Source organism: Orbicella faveolata, unplaced genomic scaffold (assembly GCF_042242905.1).
Source record: "Orbicella faveolata isolate gen_17 unplaced genomic scaffold, um_ofav_v1 contig_12, whole genome shotgun sequence".
Lineage (NCBI taxonomy): Eukaryota > Metazoa > Cnidaria > Anthozoa > Scleractinia > Merulinidae > Orbicella > Orbicella faveolata.
In genome coordinates this window covers 31,308,979-31,333,463 of record NW_028301539.1, presented here as the reverse complement: position 1 = coordinate 31,333,463, position 24,485 = coordinate 31,308,979, and the positions used below count along the sequence as shown (strand labels likewise).

At 39.8% G+C, this 24,485-nt stretch overlaps 1 protein-coding gene across 1 annotated transcript; it reads left to right on the top strand.

Annotated features, from left to right (window-relative positions):
* The first annotated feature begins 9,699 nt into the window (after positions 1 to 9,699).
* Positions 9,700 to 23,599, top strand: LOC110040325 (von Willebrand factor A domain-containing protein 2-like). Its single transcript, XM_089277658.1, has 14 exons — positions 9,700 to 9,954; positions 10,105 to 10,188; positions 11,338 to 11,577; positions 12,516 to 13,070; positions 13,421 to 13,450; positions 13,769 to 13,957; positions 14,300 to 14,329; positions 14,531 to 14,688; positions 16,399 to 16,774; positions 17,697 to 17,732; positions 18,465 to 18,682; positions 18,897 to 19,281; positions 22,052 to 22,159; positions 23,160 to 23,599. The coding sequence occupies exons 2-14, from the start codon at positions 10,107 to 10,109 to the stop codon at positions 23,597 to 23,599; spliced, it is 2,847 nt and encodes a 948-aa protein (XP_089133784.1). The 5' UTR covers positions 9,700 to 9,954; positions 10,105 to 10,106.
* The last annotated feature ends 886 nt before the right edge of the window (positions 23,600 to 24,485 follow it).

The following is a 24,485-nucleotide window of genomic DNA, read 5'->3' as shown; positions in this document are numbered from 1 at the left end:
TTCTGGTTTCAAACGTTTTGCCCATTGTTTGTTTGCTTTTTTTTTTCTTGTTGTTGTTTGTTTGTTTGTTTGTTTGTTTGTTTTTGCTGTTGTTTTGTTTTAATTCCATTAGTTTGCCCTACGTCAGTCCTAGCTTCCATATTTCAAAAAATTTTGTAACTTATCACTGGAAGTCTTTAGAGCTGAAATTTCGCTAAGATGCCTCGCTGAAATGCCCGATTTTAGTAGTAGTCTGTTAATAGACCCTCTGTTTTGTCTTGAGTGTTCGTCGAGATCGCAAACAAAAGTATTAATCTCAAGGGATTTGAAAATATCGAATTCAAGGAGGTGGCCCCGGGGGAACACTGTGGATTTCTCCTGAGAAACTAGATTCCTCGTTTCTTCAGAAACGTTTAACTTTTTTCGCCCGCTTCGCGAACGCTCTCGCGCTAAGCACTCGCTCGTGCCCTCGAAAGAAAAAGCCCTCGTAGCCTGGCTTGGCGTTTGGTCTGTGGATAGACCAACGATCGTCAGGAGATTTCCGTAGACTCTAAAATCTTCAGACGTAAATGATCTTCGAAAATTCTCGGCAATCGTCGATAACTTTCCGAAGTCAGACTGGTAACGTTTCGAATCGTTGAATAAAAACTTTGAGACGCATCTTACATCATCTTAGAGAGAGAGGTTAAACACTGGACAAAAAAAATTCCCATATCTAAACCAATAGTGATTCAGTAACTTTGTCTTCTACCTCGCAAGTCAACTGTCTCAGACCAAATCTAACTTATTAATTGTATTACACATGCGTACAGGCAATACCACAAGGGTAATCCATAATTGAACGGATTCTTAAAATGTAAACTGTGGTTCGCTGAGTCACCCTCAGATTTGCAAAGAAACAGGTCATGACAACACTGGGATATCAATTAGGCTTGAATTATTTTCCAATTTCTAAGAAGCCTCCATTAAGCCTTGATACATAAAATCCATGCATTTACGGTGTCGTCGGGATGAAATGAAATCAGTAATGCGACGTTTCACGTGATTTATTTCCGCGTAATGTATCATTCGGTATTTATTCGACTTTTTCCCGCTGTTTGTTTGCTGTTAAATCTCTTCATTCCTTCTTTGGAGGCCAAGCTCTGGAAGTTTCCCCACAGAGAGGGGAAAGGTGTGTTCAGACATTACTATGCTCTTTATGTAGCTATAGCTATAACCTTATGTAATTCCCTGAGGTAACTTTAAAGTCAAAATAGGTCTATTCTTTTAACTTATCGTAAATATTAGAAATAATATCTAACCGTTTATAAATATCGCATCTATGTTCTGTTGAACTGTTCATTCGAAGAATTGTTAATGCAGTTAGTTTAACAACAAAAGTACAAAATCCATTTGCTCTTTACTTAACCAACTGACATCGGTAAAATGGTCAGTATGCCAACGACTGGCATCAACCGATCACGATGGCCACGGGTATTCTTAGAAGCAGAGTTATTTACATTTTCATTCCATATGTTTTGGCATCAAATAGTACTTTCAAAGAAATCATTAAACCAGAACGGAATGGGAGGCAATAGGGTTGTGCCAATATCGCTGATAATTCTTTAAAAACGTACTGGTTATCACACGTGGGCACAGGCCTTTGGTAAAGAAAATAGCAACAACAACAACAACAACAACAACAATAATAATAATAATAATAATAATAATAATAATAATAATGTAAGACATAGGCGGCATACGCCATAACACGTTACCAAGGATTATTTTTCTCGAATAGAACTATATATCGATATTGAATTCGATCTCATTTGGGGACATTTCATTTAGGAACAAATGGCATTCATGATAGGATACCAGATCCAACATGAAATCTTGAGAAGAAAACCAGTACTCCGAGAGCAGCAGGTTCAGATGATTCATCTGACGTGAGCCACATTTACGAACCGATTTGTACGATGCTAACAAGGATACGACGGAGAGATTTTCTCCTATTTGGAACGACATACACGGCATTTATCCAGGTACAGTGTAAAATTTAATCGACTTTGAGGCTATTTTGCTCAAAAGGCCTAGGTCTTTAAGACCACAAAGCAGAAATACAGCTGACAATATTCACAGTAGTTCACGATTATGTGCAATGCAGGTGGCAATTCCTCTGAAACAATTGATCGATAACAGTTTTCTTTTCAAATGTGTCGGTCTTTGGGAATATAGCCCTATGCGTTCCAGTGGCATGGTTGATGAATATTAATGTAGATGTGGAGCCCTGCGCCTGGATTTAACTGGTTTTTAACATTCATTTGTCTGGGTAGCGAATTCAGAGAATTAACTCAGTTTTGGTGAAATAGAAACTATAATTAGCAGTAAAAACGATTGAAATGCCAGGCACATACGTACTATTCAACGATCGTGAGTTGTTTCTAGCTTTGAGATAAGAGTTCTTATATTTTGTGGTCGATTTTAACAATGTTATAGTGCTGTGAATAAAGATCTAGGTACAATGTTAAAACGAGGCTGGTTCGGCGTTGTAAAATGTTAGCAAGCCATGTAGACTTAAGAAAGAACACGGAAAATTGACAAGGTCGAATGATAATTGTTGTATTTTCCACTTATCGCCTAACTTGAAAGATGGAACCTGCCGGACCTCAATGAAAAATTTGTTCTACATATTTTATTTTTTCGCTCTGTTAACAGATTCTGAGATGTCTGCCTTGCTGGGAGACGACGTGAGACAGCTCAAAATGGAATATGAAAAGTCTTATTCATCCCAAAAGGGAGTAAATGTAAAAGAATCTCAAAGACGACCACAGGCGACAGAATTAAAGAACGACTCACAAGAAAATGTCACTGGTACAAAGAGACCGCATCTAGCCAAAACGGCAAGAAAGGAAGATAGCCAAGAGGAAATCACGACAAATAAGACAACGAACATAAATGACAACGTACAAGAAAATGGCGCTAAAATGTTAGCAACATATTTACCAACAAGGTTCAGAGAGCGAAGTTCTTCTACGATGAAAAATGACAAAAATAAAGCACAGATGGGCGCAGCTCGGCCAGGAAAAGAGCCAAAGCAAAATCGGAACGTTTTTAATGGACATTACACTGTCGGTCAAAATGCGAATGGGAAGGTCTCAGGTAAATATTGTGTGCTTAACGATAAACCTCAAAGCAGTATATTCATTTTGACTTTTTTGCTACAGCCCGGTTTGCATTCTACCCATTCGCTGCAACTTTTTTCTTTTAATCCTTGGTGTGTTATTTCTGTTCAACTTTTTTTCACGAAATAATGCTTAAGGCCCAACCAAACGTACGCAACATAATTATGGCAAAATTGTTGCGCACATCACGCTTGACACGTTAAGCCAACCTTTTGCACCCTCCAGCATCTTGCATTATATTGCAACGGGGTGGCCAAACGTGCGCAGCAAAAAATATTGGAATATGCTGCATTAAAATGATGCGCTCTCACAATGCCCATTTTTGTATAATACAGTCAACTATAATAAAACGCGAGATATACGGTATCTTGAATGGTTTTCTTTTCTTTTCTTTTTTAGAAATTAGGTACAAGCTGTGAGTGGCTTCAATTCTTGGAATTCTATAGTTTCTTGCATTTCAGTCCCATTGCAGGTTCACTTACTTCTCATTCCAGTGATGCAGGTTGAAACGTTTCCCGTTCAAACAATGAAAGCGCTTCAGATTTTGCTTGGAAAGCTTGCAAGAACTTAAGGCGTACCAAAACCCATTCGCTGGGTTCAAATTGGTGAGAAACCAACATCCTGCAATAGGACATACGTTTAAAAAAATAAAGAATAGTCAAGGCCATCAAACCACAGCATGGATTCAGCAGCGACATTTTCAGCCTGCGCTACTTATGCGGCATCCAGAGCCTCCCCTTCAGACTCCTGACAAGGATGATTCAGTTCTCTCTGTTCCCCCTCGAAGTAATGGTAACATTCTATCACCACATGATTATCATTCAAACTAGTAATAAAGCTTATGTTAGATTTTCATTGCTTACTTCTTACTTACAACACAGTTGTCATCTTGTATGCCCTGTGGATGCACCTGTATCATCGCTCAATGAGCCACAGGAAGATGAAATCACTAATCCATTTCAGTTTTTATGCCATTATATTTTGTTGTTGCTGTTGTTGTTACTGCTGCTGTTGCTGTTGTCGTTGTTTTGGAAAAAAGAAAGGGGATTAAAAGTAGTTAAGGTTACTTCAAACCTTCGCGGGGTTACATTGGTCCATTTTTTTTTGGCTCGCGGCTTTTCAAGTTGACAGAATCCTCTGTAAAGGCGTGATATGTTTATAAATCTTTAGAAGGCGAAAACTCGCACTCGTTTTTCGAGAGAATCCCATCTCTTTAAATGAATTAATGGGGTATGCAGATTTGACGGTTTTCCAGGAAATCTGGTCAGAACATTCACTGATAGATATGGAACAAAAGCGTGTCGGTGAATTCCTTTATTTTAAATACTTTATTCGTAGCGGCCTTTAACGCAACAGGCTACGCGAATTTCTCGATAGTCGAACTTTACAGATCTATAAAAATATAACCAATAGAAATAAAAGAAAATGCTGACGCATTTTTGGAGATGGAGGCTTTGTGATTGACATTGCACAGTTATTTTACATGAACGATCGCATTTGATACCCGATTAATTAGCTGGAACGTCAGTAGGTCATTTTGGAGTTGACGGCCTCTGCCGCCTTTGGAAAGCAAAATCCCAAACAAAACATAATTTTATCGAATTTTACATTTTATAACCTTTCTGTTGATATATAGTTTGTGGGGGTTTCCTTGAAAACAGCGCGCGTACGAATTTTTTTCTGGCGGACTCCCGCGAAGGTTTTAAGTAACCTTAAAAGATGGCCTTATTTTCTAGGTTCCTGTGAGGATTACGATCCTCGATGTCCCTCCTTGTTCTTGGCTGGCTGGTGTGACTATCCGACCTCCTTCAATGAAGAGATCAATTTTAGAGATTACTGCATGGCCTCCTGCGGTTTTTGCCAAAAGTTAGTGGAGCTTTTTTTTACTCCAATATTTTCCTTTCTAATTCTGGTATTGGGAAACGCGATAGCCTATATCGTAATACTGACGCTAGACATCAGATCGAGTGGCCTGGGTTCTAACCATAGCCCGGGTGATTACGTTGTCGTTTTGAGCGCTACCACTGGATGTGGCGGCGAATTTAATGCTGGGGATAACCTTGTGATGGACTAGCATTCCATCCAGGGAGGGAGTAGAAATACTTTTAGTCGCTTAATGCTACGGAAACCGGTGTGGACCTCTTGGCACGACGCAGACTTTGTTCTTGATACCTTTTCCTAATATGACAACCTTGTTAATCAACAAAATTAGAATTACAAAGTTGTCTTTTTTGACTGACCCTCCAAATGTCTTGCCTTTAGAGTAACAATCACGTGGTGCTTTTAGAACGGATTATATCTCATTAACTCCAATTATCTGGCATGATACAATACTTATCAACTATTATTCCATAACACTTTAACCACCGATGTACATATATGTAAGATGCGTATATGTATTCTTGAAAGGAAAAATAATTGTTATAACAACAGTAACATAATGTTTTTATTCCTCTTGTAGTTACCAGAAGAACAAGGGCGTTTTAAACTCGCGCAAGAGAACGAAGAAAATTGAAGACAATCGTTTTCCAGAATACAACGAAAATTTCTTTAAGCGGCGCGTTCCCTAACATCAGTGTCTACTGCAAACAAACCGTTCACAAAGCCTAGAATACTGAGACAGCAATTGTCGTCGTGCGGCCTGTTAAAGGAGTAACAAACTTTGAAATATGTTTTGCTAATTTGTTTGTAACTCCGTGTATAGTTTGCTAGCTTTGGCACCTTGAATAAAAGTATCACTGAGCGTCTTTAATTGAAATTAGGCTATTAAGTAAGATTTGGGTCGATTTCGCATCCTGAAGTCATTTTACATCACTCGTTTCACTCGTTTCTCCATTCGTATTGACTTGCTTCTTTTTCTTCAGGTTATCCAGCATACTGCGGATACTGCTCCAACTATGTGCACAAGACAAAGCGTCACGACATTACCGACTGTCAAAATCTACACCTCCATCAGCTTCACCATCGTGTTTACCGCAGTCAAAACACGAAAAGATTTCTCGGTGAATCGCGAGAACAAAAGTCGAAGAAAGATCGCCTCTTGAGGGCCTTCCACACAAGAAGAAACAATGGCGTTTTATCTTAAGACTTTTAAACGACACTTGTACATGTTCAAATCCGGACAAATTGCACCATAGTCCATTGTAAAAAAAAAAATATGTGGTTTTAGTGCGGACGACGACTCTAATATTTGGAATTCCATTTGAATATCTTATAGTCTTCAATGAAATACATGTTCCATGATCTTACCCAGTCTCGTGGTTTTTATCAACATTAGGTGAGCAGATTAGCTTTTTTTCTTCTTCCTACCTTTTCAAGGTATATTCAGGGTAGATCGAGGCGAGAACAAATGAACAGACTCTTGATCAAGCTTAAGAAGCTTTATTTCCACGCAATTTTGAAGAAATAGTGTTTGTTTTCTTTTTTCGTTTTATTGAAATTTTATTTTTGGCGCGAAACATCTTGTCACTTAAAAGTTGTGAAATTAAATTTATTGCTTGAGAAATAAAACTGAAATTCTTCATCAGTTAGTGACACTAAATTGGTCTATTATTTTATCAATTCCATTACCTTTACGGTCAAACCAAGTGAAGCGTACCCCTCAAGATTACATTAATGAATTGATTATTTGAAAACCCGTTAGCCGTTTCAAGAATGCAACAATGAATTGATTGTTGGAAAATTGAACCCACTAGTCGTTCCAAGAATACGGCTAATGGGTTTAATGTTCAAAAAATCAATTTCATATTGATTTTTGAAATGATTAGCGACTTCAATATTCAAATAATCAGTTCGTTACTGCATTCTTGAAACGATTAGTGGGTTCAATATTCAAATAATCAATTCATTAATGTAATCTTGAAGGGTACGCTTCACTTGGTTTGACTGTAATTTTAATTTATCCTATGATAACGCGAGAACCTCCCCTGGGAAAGACGTATGACCTGTTTCCGAGATACAGTTATGGAACGATACTTTATCCCTGGGTTCGTATTTGTTCCAAGTTACGTTTTTGGTGGGCTAATTTTGGGGTCAGGAGAGAAATGCAGGGTACGCGCCTCTGCATCAATAAGCACTTCTACCTACTTTTCATTCTTTGGCCTCACCGTGCGTAAACGACATCAACAATTGCTTACCAGCCTGGTTAGATTCGTAAAAGGAGGGCTGTCTCTGTATACAGCTTCTTACTGTGACTTACATCTGTAAGCACTAATGCGCAAACGCACGCTTAGTACAGGTTTTTCAATATCGTTCCCGTACTCCAGCGTTCTCTGGATACAGATCAGTTTTAATCCCGTACTCCGTCCCCCAATAAATGATATTGCTGAGCTTTTGCGTGGTTATCGATGAATTATATTGGTACCAGATTCCAACTTATCGGATGGGTCGATTACCAGGGAGGTGTTGGCTGGTGTTGCCACATTTCACTCCAATTCGCAGCTTTCAGTAACTTTTGAAGTTCTCGCGAGTAGTGAAAAAAATAAAATAAAATAAAATAACCCGCGTCATTAAAGCCTTAGGTGGCATTGAAATTTCCACCAAGTTTCAATCTAACTCAGTTACACCCACACAGTTAATTTAATGTGGTAATATTGTAATAACAGCAAAAAGGGAAGCATTCTTTCCTTCCGTAACATACAATGTTCATCGAAATGACTACTTGAAATATCATGTCCGAATTTATGAAAAAAGTGTTAATGGATACTTCGATTTGCTTAACGTTTTTTTTTTTTTTTTCCTGCAAAATAGGCGATGTAAAAATAAAAAGGAATGCAAGGTGTTTTTTTTTTTTCCTCCACTCTGTTATCTGCTAAATGATGTTGTTCTCGGGAGCTCCGAGTTCAACTTCTCGGCTGTGCTTGTAAATAGCCAACTGGTCTGCCTCCCGCCAATTGGGATTCTTAACCTAGTTATGTCTATTTGAATATTTATTTATCATTGTTTGTTTACATTGGTCCTGAAAAGCCCCAATTGGGAGTGGCCAATTAGGTATATTTATTCAAATCTTTACATCTTTTTTTGATTCTTTGACGTTTGTCGGGCTTCATAACCATTCCCCTCTATTAACTATGCTTGGACTGAGTGTTCAGGTCTTTTTAGGAGTAGTAAAATCACATGTACGATGTACAGCTCGTTTGGTGCAAAGGAACGTATTTTTTTTTAACACTGTCTTTATACATCCAGTTTGGAGCTTTGAAGCGGTAACCCTAAAGGGCGAGCCAACCGGTGGGAATTGATTTGCCAGTTGTCATTATTAGTACCGTGCAACAAGTAGCACTGAGAGAGTTTTCCGCTTGAGTTGATTTAATTAAAGTCATAGTACTTAAATAAGCTCTTCTTAATTAAGTTCGTCTCTGGCATTAGAAATGCGGATAGTTTGTACCAGAACGTCCAAATAAATTGAAAATTAAGTAGAATATTGAGAATTATAAATCAATCTGAGTATCTGTCGTTTTAGTTGCATCAGCGGGCCTGGCTTCGAAATTTAACTATGCTGTTAATTGTTTGCTCTTTATAAGAAATACCCGGATGGGTTTTCAAAAAGCAATAGCATATACGAGAATTTTTTGATCATCGATCGGAGAACGTCACTACCATTGGTAGTAAGATATGTTTTCGTTTCTTCCGGGTCGTTTTGAGGATTCTTTTTGGGAAATCATTTCTGCTGTAGTAGGAGATGATTCAATCCAGGTCTTCGGCGATCGTATTGATAGAGCGTTTCTATGGCGTGTCACCGCGAACACTGGGTGGGCTGAGTCAACTGAAATTAACGGCTTGTGTTTGTTCGAGGGACATGTTGGATATCGCTCCACTGACAAAAATTGAAAGCCTCGGGTCAAGTATCTACCCCACAAGAACGCGAGGGGCAGTAAATCTAACCATGTAGACTCCACTGGAATTCGAACTCGTTTTAGGTGGTTATTGATGCATAAGTCCATTGTAGCCTGTTAAATACAAACCACTGTAATAACTTTGCCCATAAATTAATGTAGGAATTTCCTCGACACGTTTTGAAGAGCAAAAACGCTTGAGAGAAACAGTCGTAAATAAAAGTTGAGAACCGATATATTTAATGACAGCCGGGCAATACTTTCGACCGAGAACGACACAGATCTGTCGATCTTACCATTACGTCATCCAGCATAAAAAAAGAAACTAGATCAATCAGAAACCAATTTTGAAGTCGAGTTAATCGTAGAAATGGCGAGGACGAGCTGAAGGCTCGATTTCCGCCGCGCTCCCGCGTCCGGTTATGAAGCTGTGAAAAGCGGTGACATCACCATGGAGTACAGCCGAACTTTGAATGTTTCCTACAGTCAATAGGGAGGATAACCCACATACACATAAAACAAATGTAGGCACTTGCCGCAATTATCAAGGATCCCAATTGCACTAATTCCACTACAAAATGCTTGATTCTTTCCTCTTAGTGAATGATGGATCGTTTTTGGCGTAATTGTTGCAGGTTTGAAAAGTTAACCACCCGTGCAATGTCAACACGCTTCGACACCAATAAAAGACCACCTTGCCAATACAAGATTGAGTTACATTCACCTACCTGCAAGACCACTCAGTCGCTGAGTCTTTAACTAAACCAATACACTTGTTCTCAGCGAGGCGCCAGTGTCGCCTTCTGAAACAACAGCGCGATCAAATATGCATTGTTGTTCAAAGCTTTGTTATAATTTAAACTTCTGAAGACAAAGCACCGAGCAAAGCAAAACTCCATCATGTTGTAAATGAACCCCGATTAGAGTTTAGAAACGAACGAAGGAGGAACCTTGTCGACGTGAACTTACCTTGAGTTCAAGTAAGTGGTACCGGTCAAATAAGTGTCATTTAATGATATTCGTTCATGGAGAAATCTCAGCGATATTAACAGTTACGAATGCGCTAGTTGTATTCACTGCACGATTTGTTTTGACGTAGCAGGTAATAATTATTATTCTTTCCTCTACAGGAATGAATGTTAACTTTTTTATTTTCATGTGGAATATTCTCATCGGCGTTGAGCTTTCAACAGCTTCTCGTGGTTTAAAAGGAGGTAAGGTCAAGATGGTAAGGATAAGTTTGCTCTTAGAGATGCGATGTGATTATTTTTTAATGACGATGGGTTTAGCTAGGACTGTAAATCGTTAACTCATCCAGGCTGCTAGGATCAAGTTACAGCTTATTATCATGTATCGTATTTCATATAAGGTTACGTAATTTCCCCTATAAAATACATGATATTTATGTCTAGTATAATATACGTAGTAACAGCTTTAGGGTTTTTCAACGAGGTCACTAAGTATAGCACATTTTCTATAGCGACTGTATGTTAAATTTGTGTCACCGTTTACGGCCCAAGAAACATTATAGCGAAAGAGAGTTTGAACATTATAGTGAAAGAGCCCCATAAAACCACAGCTTAATATGTAATATTTCAGGAAGTAGGCGCAGTTTTATTCAAGTATATTCCTGCTATGGTGCCCTCGTGCTCGATCAAGCGTCGAGTCCGGTATAACCAGTGTCAGAATTATATTGAAGCCGCTTTTGATGGTCGTTATTTACAATGTATGTATAACTGTTTGCTATTTTAATTTGGAATTTGGTGGTTCTGAAGGAAATATCTTTGTTTTAATGGCTGCCGTGGTTGCCATTTTTTTAGAATTTTTCCACCCTGGGGAGTATTGCATACACTGCAGAAGTACTAAAAAAAATTTAGTTGTTGCGGTCATATTTAGTTCTTAAGACCTAAAGCAAACCGTACATAATTCCACTGAGAAAGAAAAAAAAGAAAAAAGAATAACAACCAATCGCAATTTGACAGTGATGTGACAGCTTTACAACAGCTCGCTTCCCATTACAAGCAAATAATGATTTACGTTTTATACCCTTTGTCCTATTGTGTAACGAAGGTTTCAAAACCTGGCAGATCTGCTCTGGTTTTATTATTCGTCAATCATTACTGTGTACGCCAGTTTCATTCACTGGAACTAACTTGTCAGGTTAACTGAAGCTGTACTATAACGTAAAGCTTTATTTGTTAAATGAGCCTAAACGTAAGATCGTTTGGTTTAAATAATTTTGTAGCAGCTTCAATATGCAAGCTGCTTGGAAATATATAGCTATGGTGCGGACCACCTGTTGAAAGAAATGAGTCAGTACAAAATTGCTGTTCATAGATAGACATGTATTTCTTTATTTTCAGCACGGAAAGGTCAAAACGCTGCAAGCAGGTTTTTCATCGAGAGAATTGGACTGAAAGAAAATTATTCTACGAAACTCCCAAACCAAATGGGTTATAAGCGACGTCCTGTGGTAAAAAGACACAAACTTCACTGGAAAGGAAAATCTCACTTACAAACTTCATCTAGTCACCTAGGAGTGAAAAGACATTTCGCTGCACAAAATTTCGTTCCAAGACCGTTTGATGGCTCCTCAGTAAAAGGTAAAATTTTATAATACTATCGAAGAATGCATGGTGGCAGCTCAAACATTATTCATGTCGATATTGCTGCTGTCAAGAAGTGTAACCTTACATTTGGAAACCAATCAAACAAGCTTCAAACCAAGAGCGTTACAGAGACAAGTGAAACTACATACATATTAGGGACCTTTAGATCCACGTTTAGGGCAAACGTCTGACTGCATGCAGTTTGAAGTTAGACGTTTTCCTTTCCCCCGTTCCGCTGTCAGTCGATTTAAATTGCAGTAAATTAGAGCGAATATAAATCATCCTGTCAATACATTAGAAATTGTCAAAATTACGCCAATTTTGAAAAAAATGTTCGTTTTCTAGCATGTGTAGCTCTCTAAAGAAATAAAACTTCGTGAATTTCCAATGACTATCGCGGTGCATTTCCACATACAACATCAAAAGGCTAGAAAATTGCTTATTTGCCTAAAAATTATAACCAATTTGTAGAAAAGGGTCCGGTTACTTTATTCAATTTCATCATTTGTACGTGGCAAAAAACAAAATATCAAGGCAATGAAGCCTGACGTAAATGACTTTCGTGAGAACCTTCTTCTTGTTGCAAGTCGAGCTCAAACGTGACGTTCAGTACTAGTCACTTGTCGTCACAGACCCCTAGCGGTTCGCCTATCGAGGGAAACTTGGATCTAAAAGTCACCATTGTTAAGTTTAAGATATCGATAAGCAAACACAAACTGACAGGACAAACAAACATGACAAACAAAGTAGTATACTGCCTCGTAGACTGACCTGAATTCGTAGCTGCGATATGGAATTCATCCAATCATTTGCTCAAGAACCGTTTGGTGACTGTAGTCGTTTGTTACGAAGCAAATCACTCTAACTAAAAAGTGTATCTATCATCCATTTACAATGTTGTCTGTTCATTAAATACGTTTTATTTGTCTTAGCTTGCAAAACCCAAGTAGACCTTGGATTTCTGATAGATGGTTCCGGAAGCGTAGAGATGTACGGAAAAGGAAATTTTCAAAAGTGCAAGGAATTTGTAACATCTCTGACAAAAGCTTTTGTTATTTCTCCAACGGATACAAGAGTAGGAGTGATTCTGTTTTCGTCTCAAAGTGAATTGCAATTTGACTTTACTCGGTATAAAACGGAGCAAGAAATTGAGAAAGCAATTGATAACATTAAATATCCTGGTTACACGACGAGAACTGGCGCAGGACTGACAATGGCGGCAGACAAACTATTTAACAACGTTAGACCTGATGTTCCTCGCGTGCTTATCGTTTTGACTGACGGTGCTTCCAACGACGACGTAGTAACACCTTCTGATGCACTGAAAAGCACTGGGGTAATTATATTCACGGTGGGACTGGGGAAAAACTTTAAAATAGACCAGCTAGAAGTTATGGCAAGTGATCCAAAAGAAGAGCACGTATTTACTGTTGATTTTCCACAAATGGAAACTATAGTAAAGGCAATGCAAGAAAGGTTGTGTAAAGGTAAGAGCCTGTATCTAATTAGTGGGTATAGAAAATTAATAATAATCTCAACCCCTTCAACTGAAAGTAAGGTTACAGTAGGTATCGCGGTTGACAAGCAATGATGGAGGTTTAACAAAGCAAATGACTTTTGTCATCTGGAATGCCCAGGGATTGTTGATCGATTCATCCAGCAGTACAAAACAACATTTGAATTTCCTCGTAATTAGTGGTATTACGAGTGATTTGTACATCGAACTACTATCCGATGCATTGAAAGCAGTGCAATGCAATGTAATGCAATGTGATAAATTACAGTTCAGTACAGTACAGCGCAGTGAAAAAAAAAATTATTTTCAATATTTTTACAGCTGCTGTTAAGGCTGTCGCTGAAGGAACCAGTAAGTACATATTATTATTCTTATTTTCTAATGGTAATTTGTAAAACTATGAAAAGAGAGGACTGTTAAAATTTTTTACATCTTCAGCAAAAGTTGGGATGCAGCAATGTAAAGTTCTTATGCCCATTCATGTAATAAATGACTTTCATCTCCAAACATGAGCTCATTGTTTACGTGAGAAAATCCCCGTTTTCTTTTGCGCACACCTTACCTGTCTGTAAGAAATGGAAGTCTCCGGTTGTTGAGATCCATCCTTTAAAGTAGCCCAAAGCTTTTGAGGTGGTCACAATTTGTTGAAGCCAATTCCCTAACTTACAGTAAGAGACATGCAAAGGGACTTCATGAACAGTCTTGCAAACCGACGAAGCGGCAGCATGCAAGTGACTCAGACCACCACCACCTCCGGCGGAAGCAGCTCGTCAGGAGGAATGTCCGCTGGCGGTAGTTCTGTTTCTGGTTCGATTAATGGAGGTTCTACAAGTTCATCAGGTTCCACCGGAGCTGGCGGTGAGTGATTTACGCGTGAGACGGAACAAGACGGTTGCGTGACAATGACCCGCCTACACGACGCATGTGCGACTGGCATATATCACGTTGGCCTGGCCATCACGAGAGGCTCAGAGAAGACCTTAAAAATCTACACGAATTGACAATACCTCTACGAAATACAACTCGATGATGAATTCCCGAACCATCCGCATACAACGTTACACTTACTTCTATCACTTACTCAGTATCACTTACTTCTCGAACGCCTGTACTGTTCCGAAAAGTTTATTGCGTTGTTGTTTAAAATATAGCTGAGCACTATTCACTAACGGCTGTTTTTTCAATGACTCATTTATTTAGCCGGTGGAGCAGTGGGTGCCTCAGGAGGAGGTAAGTATGTCCCTTTAGTTTTCTAGACAAATAAACGAGGCCTATATAAATTCTATGTGATGAAGATCTCTTGACAAAAAACCCGTAAAATGGAAACTTTATAATGCAGTAGTAAAATAGAAACTGCTTTGTGAAGTTATACCTGTTTAGTCCAAATGACATCTTTCAATTGTCTTTGAAACCACTGATATTTATTTCTAGCTGGATGCGACCTGGCGTTCATGGTGGATGCGTCATCTAGTATAGGTGGAGACGCAAACTTCCAACTTGTAATTAAGTTTGTCATCAGTATTTTCCACTCCTTTACCATCGGCGGCGGAGTACGATACGGATTAGTGGCGTTTGGCAGCAGTGTCAAGGTATGTGGCTATAACAAATGATCACTATATTAGGAAACTACTTGAGGTTGTGACTCTCCTGAGACATGTTTCATGTCCAAATGAATAGTTCATCTACAGTGAAATTCCGATTTTTCGAACCTGCATGTGATATGAAAATTGGTTTGGAAAATCGGGCAGTTCCAGCCTAGAAATCTGGAAGTAAAATGGTAGCGAAGGGAAACCACTATTAGTTTGAGAGGTTCGTATATATCTTTAGTCCTTACTCGACATGCGTCAATTTCTGCGATCTATCACACTTTATATAATAACCCAAGTTATTCTCGCATTTTGATTGGTTCTCGCCTATGATCTATTAGAGGACAGATGCACGATTGGCGTCATCATTTCAAAGTTTTTCCCTCTGTGTTTCAAAATGGCTGAAAGTCTTGAGAATTTAGATAATATTTTACATGACTGGGCAAAAGATAAGGTACAAGAAAGTCTTTTCCAGGCATTGAACAGGTACCAGAAGCATAGTCTAGCAGGAAGAAGCAAGATAAAGCCGTTTCTGTTTTAGAAAATGACTCAGAAAAAGTACTCAAGCAGTCTCAGTCGGCAGTCGAGCGAGACTAAACCAAACACAAAATTAGTCTTGGTAAGCCCAAAACCATTGCTTTATCTCAAATTTAACAAACCCAATAAACAAAATGTTTATGAGATTAATTTATTTAAAACATTGAACTTTTCTCAGTCTCAAAATAATTGTTGACACAGTGATTGTCTGGAATGAAACATCAAAAACACTTCTTAAAATCAGTTAAAATAAACGCATAACCTTGCTTTCCGATGCGAATGTTCCAGTCCGTTTCAGGGCACAGCAGCGAGCAAAGTATAGCTCACTACAGCTCACGCCCAACTGTATCGCAGCTAAAAGGTGTCTCGGACACTATTTCAAACTGATTTGAGAATCACCAACCACAGAGGACACAAATTTCCACCATCACTGACGCTCCTTTCATTCAAAACTCGAATCAAATGGCCTCCAGGTTGACTGCAGCCGCAAGTTTTCCGAGCGTAGTTTTTCAACTCCTGCAATATTGGAGGCAACATCCAAGCTTTTCGGCTCACAGGGCTGCTCTGATGATAAAAACTGACTTGACTTATTCAGCATTTTCTTTAAGATTTGTAGATTTCGCAGTTCAATTCTGCTTTTGCTGTAAGTTTTCATTCCACGAGAAGCGACGCTCGAGTCAAGTTTGACAGTGGCGTGATTTTCCTGGACCAATCACAATTCTTTGTTACGCATAGCAACCAATGAGATTGCTTCAATTTGTATAGACAATAGATTACGTCAAATGGCTATATTCGTGTTCGCCAAAGTGGGCAAAGGTCGGCCTTCGAGTTATATTGAAAGATTTTGAAATAAAAAAAGCTTTTTGTGTAGTAGTTGTTTCGTTATATAAAGCAAATAGATTCCATGTTGCTGTGCGTCTGTTCAGTAATAGATCACAGAAGACGTCAAAAATGTGGTAAGAACATCAGTGACACACTCGGCTATCGCCTCGTGTGTCACTTTTTTGTTCTTACCACATTTTGACGTCATCTGGGATCTATTAATGAACAGACACACGGCAACATGGAATCTGTTTGTTAAATATTAATGGAATGTGTTGCGTGGCTCATTGAAACAATACTGTAAACGAGATAGACCTCATTTACACAAGGAACGCAACACGATGTCCCTTTCAGGTCGTCTTTGGATTTAGCCAGTATACTTCGATCTCGGAAGTTGACTCAGCCTGCTCCAGTGTCACGCTCATTGGTGGTGGCTGTGCTGCAGGCGCTGCTCTTTCTCAATGTAAATCGGCACTATTTGAGGGCGACGCAGGAGGGAAAGCACGTGTCTTGATTGTTCTAATGGCTGGAAGTTCATCTGACGACGTTGCAGGTGCTGCTGAGTCCTTGAAATCAGCTGGAGTCAAAATAATTGCTGTTGGAATGGGAAGCTCATTCGTTCAGTCACAGCTTACCGCTATGGCATTTTCTTCTTCTTATGTTCAAACGACTACCTCGTACAGCGGTTTAGCTGGTATAAGTGGGAGCATCACCGGCCTTATATCAAAAGGTACGATACGATGTCAAGGCGATTTTGCGACAATTTTACTTCTTTGTTATTAAACTAAGATTTCTTTGCTTAGTATTTAGGAAGTTGGTAGATATTTGTTTCTTTATACACTGATGAACTGTGAAATGACGTAGGTACATGTAGGTGGCTTCTTGTATAGCAGCCCTGCCTCCTCTCGCAAACACCTGATCCTGCCAGACAGTGTTTGCAAAGCGATGCAGAAATTGCGTTTTTGGAGTTTCCTTGGAATGAGTCGATTTTAAGAGTAAATCAGTTGTTTCACTCAACATTTTCAGTAACCATATTCGTGTGACGACACAGCGGATCAAAACGTAAAGTATAAATAGACAAGATTTTATATATCGTGTTCATGTGGCCTGTGTGATGCCAGTCATGTGAGCTATCGATTTCTGCAGAGTGCGGCAACACAAAAATCAACTTATCACCCCCAAACTATAACTATCATGAAAACCCTGAAAGTTCCCTAAAGAACTACTGAGACAATTCTGTGTTTTAAAGGAATGCATGCACGCTTAAGTTCAATTCATGGTACACAAGATGCTGTTTTCAAGTTTACTGAAAGCTATAAATCTACTCTTAACTGTAGTCATAATCAATTCATTCAGTATAGCCCCCTTATAATTAATAAACTTTGCTAACGCACTCTACGAAATCACATTTTAGCAGATATTGCTTCTTAGACTCACAGAATACTTCCATGTTATAGTTCAAATCAATTGCTCTGTTTGTAATCTCTAATTTTGATAAGGATAGTTCTTTCATTCATACTATGAATAACACTATCCTTCCATCATACTTAATTAAGGTCTCACATTGAGAAGTACGAAATTAAAGTGATTTTTTTCCTACTTGCTTATTTGTTTATGCTTATTTCGTTTGTTTATCTTTTTCGTTTTTTTAGCCGGTGGCATCAGCGTCAGTGGAGGTGGAGGTGGAGGTATAAAGTCTCTTTTTCCGTCTAAAATAACTTTGTAAAATTCATTAGCGCTTTAAAAGGAACGAATCGGATGAAAAAGTACTGCTCAGGTTACATAAATGTGCTCTTATACCCAATTTATATAATGAGTCAAATCATTCTCGCATTTTGATCAGTTCTTACTTATGATCAATTGTAGGTCAGACGCATAGATGACGTCATTAACATTTTTGGTGTTGTTTCTTTGTGAAATTAAAAAGTAGATTCCATGATGCCGTGCGTCTGTTCAATAATTGATCACACAAGTGTCAGAATTTGGCGCCTCCTGTGCCACTTGTTTTTTCTTACCGCGTTTTCATGTCATCCGTAATCAGTTACTCAATAGACGCACCGAAACATGAAATCTATTTGTTAAAGAGAACAAGCATTCTTAAATTTATATTTATAACAGAATAAGCATTCTATAATTTTGATCCAGGATCTTAGTGGCATCATTTAATTAAGTGATCCGTAATCCGCGCTTTTAATCGTTTGAAAACAATAAACGTTATTTAGTCATTTCAAACAACTGATACAATATTCGAGTCCGAATTGCAATGGTAAGGAACTGTTCCCAGGGCACTTTCATTGCTAATCGTTTCAAAAAGCTATGTAATCGACTACTTTCCTGGTGAATCCTTTAAGAAACTCTTAAGAAAGCAAATCGCACCTTAGTTATTTCAGTAAAAAAAGAAATGTTAAACTATTTTGTAGGTTCGTGTGATTTGGCCTTCATGCTGGACGCTTCCGACAGTCTAGAAGGAGAAGCGAACTTCAAGTTGTGTATCGAATTTATCAAGACTGTATTTCATGTCTTTGGTATGGGAGGTGGAATACGATTCGCTTTGGTTCTCTTTGGAAGTTCCTCCCAAGTTGTATTCGATTTCAACAAATATTCATCAATCTCAGACCTTGATGGTGCTTTGGGTCAGGTGCGTAAGATATAAATCTAAAAGTTTATGTCTAAAAATAGGTTAAATTAACGAAGCCTGTACTCGGTAACATTTGGCAGTTCTGTCTACTCCCTAACAAAAACTCACGTGGTCTGTGCTGCATCTCTGCCGTACAGTGGGAATTACAGAGAACCTAACGCCAGCGTCCAATAAATTAAATTGAAATTACTAAAATTGTGCTTTTTTTACGCAGGTAAAACTAGTTGGAGGATCATGTGCCGCAGGAGCAGGACTTTCCAAATGTCAATCATCTCTGTTTGTAAGCGCTGGCGGAGGCGGTGCAACTGCAGGCGGCGGGGTCGCCGGTGGTGCCGCCGCTGGAGGAGCAGCAGCTGGGGTGAGCGTTACTGCGCGTCTGCTGGTAGTAATGATGGCAGGAAAATCTACAGACTCTGTAACAAGCTCGGCTAGTGCACTGAAACAGACTGGTGTCAAAATTCTCTGTCTTGGTATGGGAGATAGCTTTGAAAAAGAGCAAATGACAGCTATGGCCTCGTCACCCGATTATTTTCTTTCAGTGTCCTCTTTTGCAGAATTGTCTGGATTTTCGCAGCAGTTCATCAGCCTAATTAGAACAGGTAAGAATCGAAATTAAGGAATACACTAATGTTTCGTAACGGAAGAATGAGTGAGAAAAAAAGCCCTTTTATTTAGAAGCGAACCTAAGGGACCGTTCATTTTTAATGAGGGAGGGGAAGCTGGTGGGATTTGGGAAGCACCATTTAAAAATCGCATGACCCCCCCTCAGCTTACCAATTTTTTTCACATGGCCCCCCCTTATAGCGGTCATTTTTTGGGATGACCCCCCCCCCAAAAAAAAAAAAAATTGAACAAACAATATTTAGATTTCAACTTTTTTAATATTTCTCTATTATCCCCCTACTTCACGTTATTGTGCTCACTATGAAGACAATATTTACAATCCCTATACTACAGAGAGCTGTTGTTTAGAAAACAAATCAAAAGAAAGAGAAGTCGATTTCGGATCTCCTAGTTATGGCTCGCCCTGAGCGTGTGACATTTGGCCTCTCATTGGCATCTTCCTCATCTGAATTGATGAATGCAAGAATGACGTCACTTGAGTCACCTTCTCCCCCAGAGTCAATGGCATCACTGTCACACTCATCATTGTCACTTTCATCCGTTTCACTGCTATCAGCACTTGCCCTGTTGTCATTTTGTGTCAATGTCCTGGCATTTCTCAGTGTTTGTTGGCCAGCTCTGAGAGGACTCTTCTGCTGCAAGCATGAATGTCTTACAATTGCATTTACTTTCTCACTCTTGCTGCTTTTCAAATGCTGCTTCAGCCCATGGTGGTTCAAGTACTTGTTTAGTTCTGGAACACATAGCTTTTTAAGCTTGGTTAGATCTTCGCACAACTCAGTCCAAGGATAATCCTCATATGATTTATTTTTTGCGTCCCTACTTAACTTTGCCTTTTCTTCTGCTCTCTTTTTCCTTTTAAATTCCAGCACTTCAAGATGCTGAAGATAATCCACCACAAACTTTGATTTGACAATAAACCTATCTGCAAAGAGAGCAACGCTCTCCGGGTCAGATAAAACCAGCCTGCCACTTCCATGCTCTTTCTTCGCTTGGACCCTTGGCTGCCAGTCATCTGGATCACGCCCTTCTGGTAGGAGAGGTAGTGGTATTCCGGTAGGCAGGAATGGTCAGGAACTGGTTTAGGGTATCTTTCTATGGGTGGTCCAGTCCATTCACAACAAGAAGAACAAATTTCTCCTACCTTTTCTTGACAGGACAACTTTTGAAACTCCCTGTAGTTCTCCCCCTCCTCATAGTGCTCATTCATAAACTTCTCAATCTTAGGGAAGTAACAGTGGCCTGGAACAGAGTCTTTCCTTGCTCCTGCATTGTGATACTGAACCAAGTACGAAGTGTTGTGAAAAAACTGGAAATCTGTTAATGTGTTGTGTGAAACACATTGTTAAATTAAAGCAGGGCGAAGAATTTGCCCACAGTTTTAATGTAAAACAGATCAAATGTATAGAAGCTAAGTTGACGAAGGTCACGCAGGACATGGAAGCACTAGAAAATAAGAAGAGCAATTATAACAGCATATTCAAGGGCATACTCAAACAGCACATCAACAAAAGGAGAAGGAAAAAAGAAAACCGCAGAAAGTCAAATGAAAGAAAGAGGAAGCGGATTGAAAACAACGTCCAACGAGTTCATGGAATCTGTGTTGGAAACCCGCTAGGAAATGATCTTCCACAATGTCTTGTGTACCCCTCCTAGAACGGCCGTCCCGGAAGAGTGTATTAAAGTTGAGGATGTTGCCACGTCGTTATTTAGAAGAGATGGGCCATACATCACACAGCTCTTGGAAGGGAATTATTTCACCAATGCTGCAAGAAGCAGAATCACCACAAACCTTGAGCAGGAAGTCAGGATTATGTTTACACCTTCATGTACCCTGAAGAGTACACTCTGACGGAAAGCATTGCTGCTTCTTGCAGCATTGGTGAAAGAGACTCCCATAGCAGCACAAGCGGCGACGAAGAACTCGACGACAGCGAAGATGAAGATGAGTGCCAGTGAAAGTTGCATTCGAAAATAACAGTGTTAAATACTCCTTTTCAGCAGCTACAAATGCTTTTTGTCGCCAAACGTTTTTTTTTAAAGCAGAAGGAAAGCTTGTATCCTGCCTTCTATGTTTATTCTATAGCAATTTTTTTGATATTCAAACATTATGCCATTTTGAAGTTTTACTAAAATACTTCACGTGACCCCCTCCTTTTTCCCTTATTTTTTTGGGATGGCGCCCCCCTCGAAAGCCATTTTTTTTCCCATGGCCCCCCCCCCCAAATTCCACCAGCCCCCCCTACCTTATAAAAAATGAACGGTCCCTAACATCTAACTTCCTCTGGCGTCAGGTTTAAAAATATGGTAAAACGTTTGATTTGCAATTATTAGCATAACTTTCCGTTAGAGACTAACCACGAGTGGACCTTCCTATTAATGTTGTACACTAAAGCCGGGACTTTGATTTTAATTTCTGCTAATAGATATTTTAATTTGATTCTAACTTTATTTAAATGTAATCTAATTAGCTCTAATTAAGGCCATTAGAGTGGTTTTCAAACGGATGTCGTAAAACCAAAACCAAACCAATTACTTACCAATTAGACCACTCGGCTAGAATCAAACCGCCTGATTACATTCCAGACAATTGAAAACTGCTCTAACCAGATGATTTGCATATTATTATACCTTTACATATAGATTTTTATAATGGTTAGGTATAGCTCCGTCAAGTCAAGGTTGTGCATTTTTCATACCATAATAATAGTTTGTTTTTCATTGATTTGCAACAATGTAAAAAAGCCGGAGGGATTTCAGCTGGTGGAGCTGCTGGTGGGGTTGCTGGTGGGGCTGCTGGTGGAGCAGGAGGATCCGCAGGATCTGTGGGAGGTGCCACTGGAGGAGTGGGTGGTAGGTCCATCTAGTCATTTGATACCCGTCATTTGTTAGAATAACATTAATTATCTACCAGAGGAATGTCTTTCGTTGTATTTCACTGAGCAACACAAACTACTATTACCTACAGGATAGTAAATATAAATATTTTGGACTGGATGACAAATAGTTAAACAGTGACTCCAGCATACAAGACATTTTCTGACCCCACAGCTTGCAAGAGTTTTACCGACTTTGCATAGTTCTGACGATGCTTGGCTGACCATTGAATTAAGTGAGGAATAATTTCTTTAAACTGCCAAACATTCCTTGACAGTATAACATAACAGAATAGCTGTCTTTTATGCAACTTTCGTAACGTTTCTGTATTCCAAGAGAAATTTTGCGCTGATCGTGATAAATTTACTAGTCTACTATTTTCAGTTCAATTCTGACACCCATTATACAATTAGTTAGGTTTTTCAATCGTTGCTCTATCATAATGTTCTGTGCCAAGCAAGACTGTGATTTGGTCAGTTGATGGTTGTATTTGGAGTTCATTTGGTAGCTAGACTTTGAATGCTTGCCATTACTACGGTATAGATGCATGGATTTTTTTGCAAGCTACACGAAACAATGACACCTTGGTGGTACATGTAACGCGCGGGAACTTCAGAGCATTTTAGAAATCAACAATGGGATGTTCGGTGCATAGCAAGAGCATTAGATCAATCGCACGACTAGAAATTGAACGCTTAAGGTAGTTTGGCAAGAATAAATTTGCTGTTGGTCTAAAGATAGGAAAGACATTACCTTCAGAGTTATATTTAAATATCAGATGATTAAAGGAAGGATCAGAAGAACGGTTTCGTGATTCTATGCCTAGCGAGTCTGCTCTGTCAACTTTTAATCTTGATTAGATTTGGCAGCTATACGAGCGAAGGATTCGATTGATTACGAAACTCCAAATTTTACAAGTTAACATCTGCAATCCTCATGACAAAACAGTCTAAGATATTACATGCTTTCTTAAAAGGGGCCGTTGATCTGGCTTTTATGCTCGACGCCTCCAGCAGTCTAGGTGGCGATGCAAATTTCCAGCTGTGCCTTACGTTTATAAAGGCAGTCTATGGCAGCTTCACCATTTCGGCGTCGGGATATCGCATTGGACTAGTATTATTCGGCGCATCAGCTTCCGTTTCCTTTGACTTCAGCAAATACAGTTCGGCATCGGAAGTTGACGATGCTATCGGAAATATGAAATTGGTTGGAGGAGCGTGCGCTGCGGGACAAGGTCTGAGTACATGTCAAACACAATTATTTGCCCAGTCACGTCAAAATGCCGCTAAAATCCTGGTAGTAATGATGGCAGGGAAATCAACAGACGAAGTCTCGGGTGTAGCTGAATCTTTAAGGATCCTTAACTGGTGGAAGTGTAGGTGGCTCTACTGTAGTAGGCATTCCCGGATCATCTGAGGGAGCAACGGCTGCAACAGGTGGTTTTGCTGGAGGCCGCTCAGGTACTACAGCTGGTGAAAGTACAGGTAGCTCTTCAGCGGCAAGCATTCCTGGATCATCTGGTTTACCAAATGGTGCAACAGGCAGAATGGCTGGAGGCTCTTCTTCCCTGCCTGGTGGAGGTAGAGGCGGCTCTACAGTAGAAGGTATTCCTAGATCAACAGCGAGCACGACTGGTGCATCTGGTGGCGTAACTGGAGGCTACTCAGGAACTATGACAGGTGGAGGTGCAGCTGGCTCTACAGGTGGGATTGCCGTCAGTTCTACAGGGTCTTCCGCTGCTGAAGGTATGGGGGGCTCTACGGGGGGCATGATGGAGGGCTCTTCAGGATCTATTACAGGAGTTGGGAGCACAACTGGTACAACTGGTGGCATGACAGGAGGCTCTTCTGGATCTATGACGATTGCGGGTGCAAGTGGCTCTACCTGGGTGAGCATGTCTGGATCATCTGGGGGTGCACCTAGTGCATCAAATAGCATGGCTGGAGGCGCCCCAGGATCTATAACGGGTGGAGGTACAGGTGGATTGCCAGAAGTAGGCATGTCAAGACCATCTGCTGGAACAATGGGCGCACCAAATGGCATGACAGGAGGCTCCTTAAGATCCATGACTTGGTGGAGGAGGGGGCAGCTCTACAGGAGTAGGCATTTCCGGGTTATCCGGTGGAATAACTGGTGCATCTGGTGACCAAGGTCCCTCAGGAGCTATGATTGCTGGAGGTACTGGTGGCTCTACAGGGGTAGGCATGTCCGGACCACCTGGGGGAGCAATGGGTGCAACAGGTGGCTTGTCTGTAGGCTCCTCAGAATCTATGACTGGTGGAGGTGCAGGTGCCTCTACAGG

Excerpts from the sequence above, each read along its gene's own strand:
- LOC110040325 (XM_089277658.1), top strand. The coding sequence starts at position 10,107 with ATGAATGTTAACTTTTTTATTTTCATGTGGAATATTCTCATCGGCGTT. Across the intron at positions 13,451-13,768 it reads GGCTGTCGCTGAAGGAACCA|TAAGAGACATGCAAAGGGAC; the intron begins GTAAGTACATAT and ends CCTAACTTACAG. Across the intron at positions 18,683-18,896 it reads TTGATGGTGCTTTGGGTCAG|GTAAAACTAGTTGGAGGATC; the intron begins GTGCGTAAGATA and ends TTTTTTACGCAG.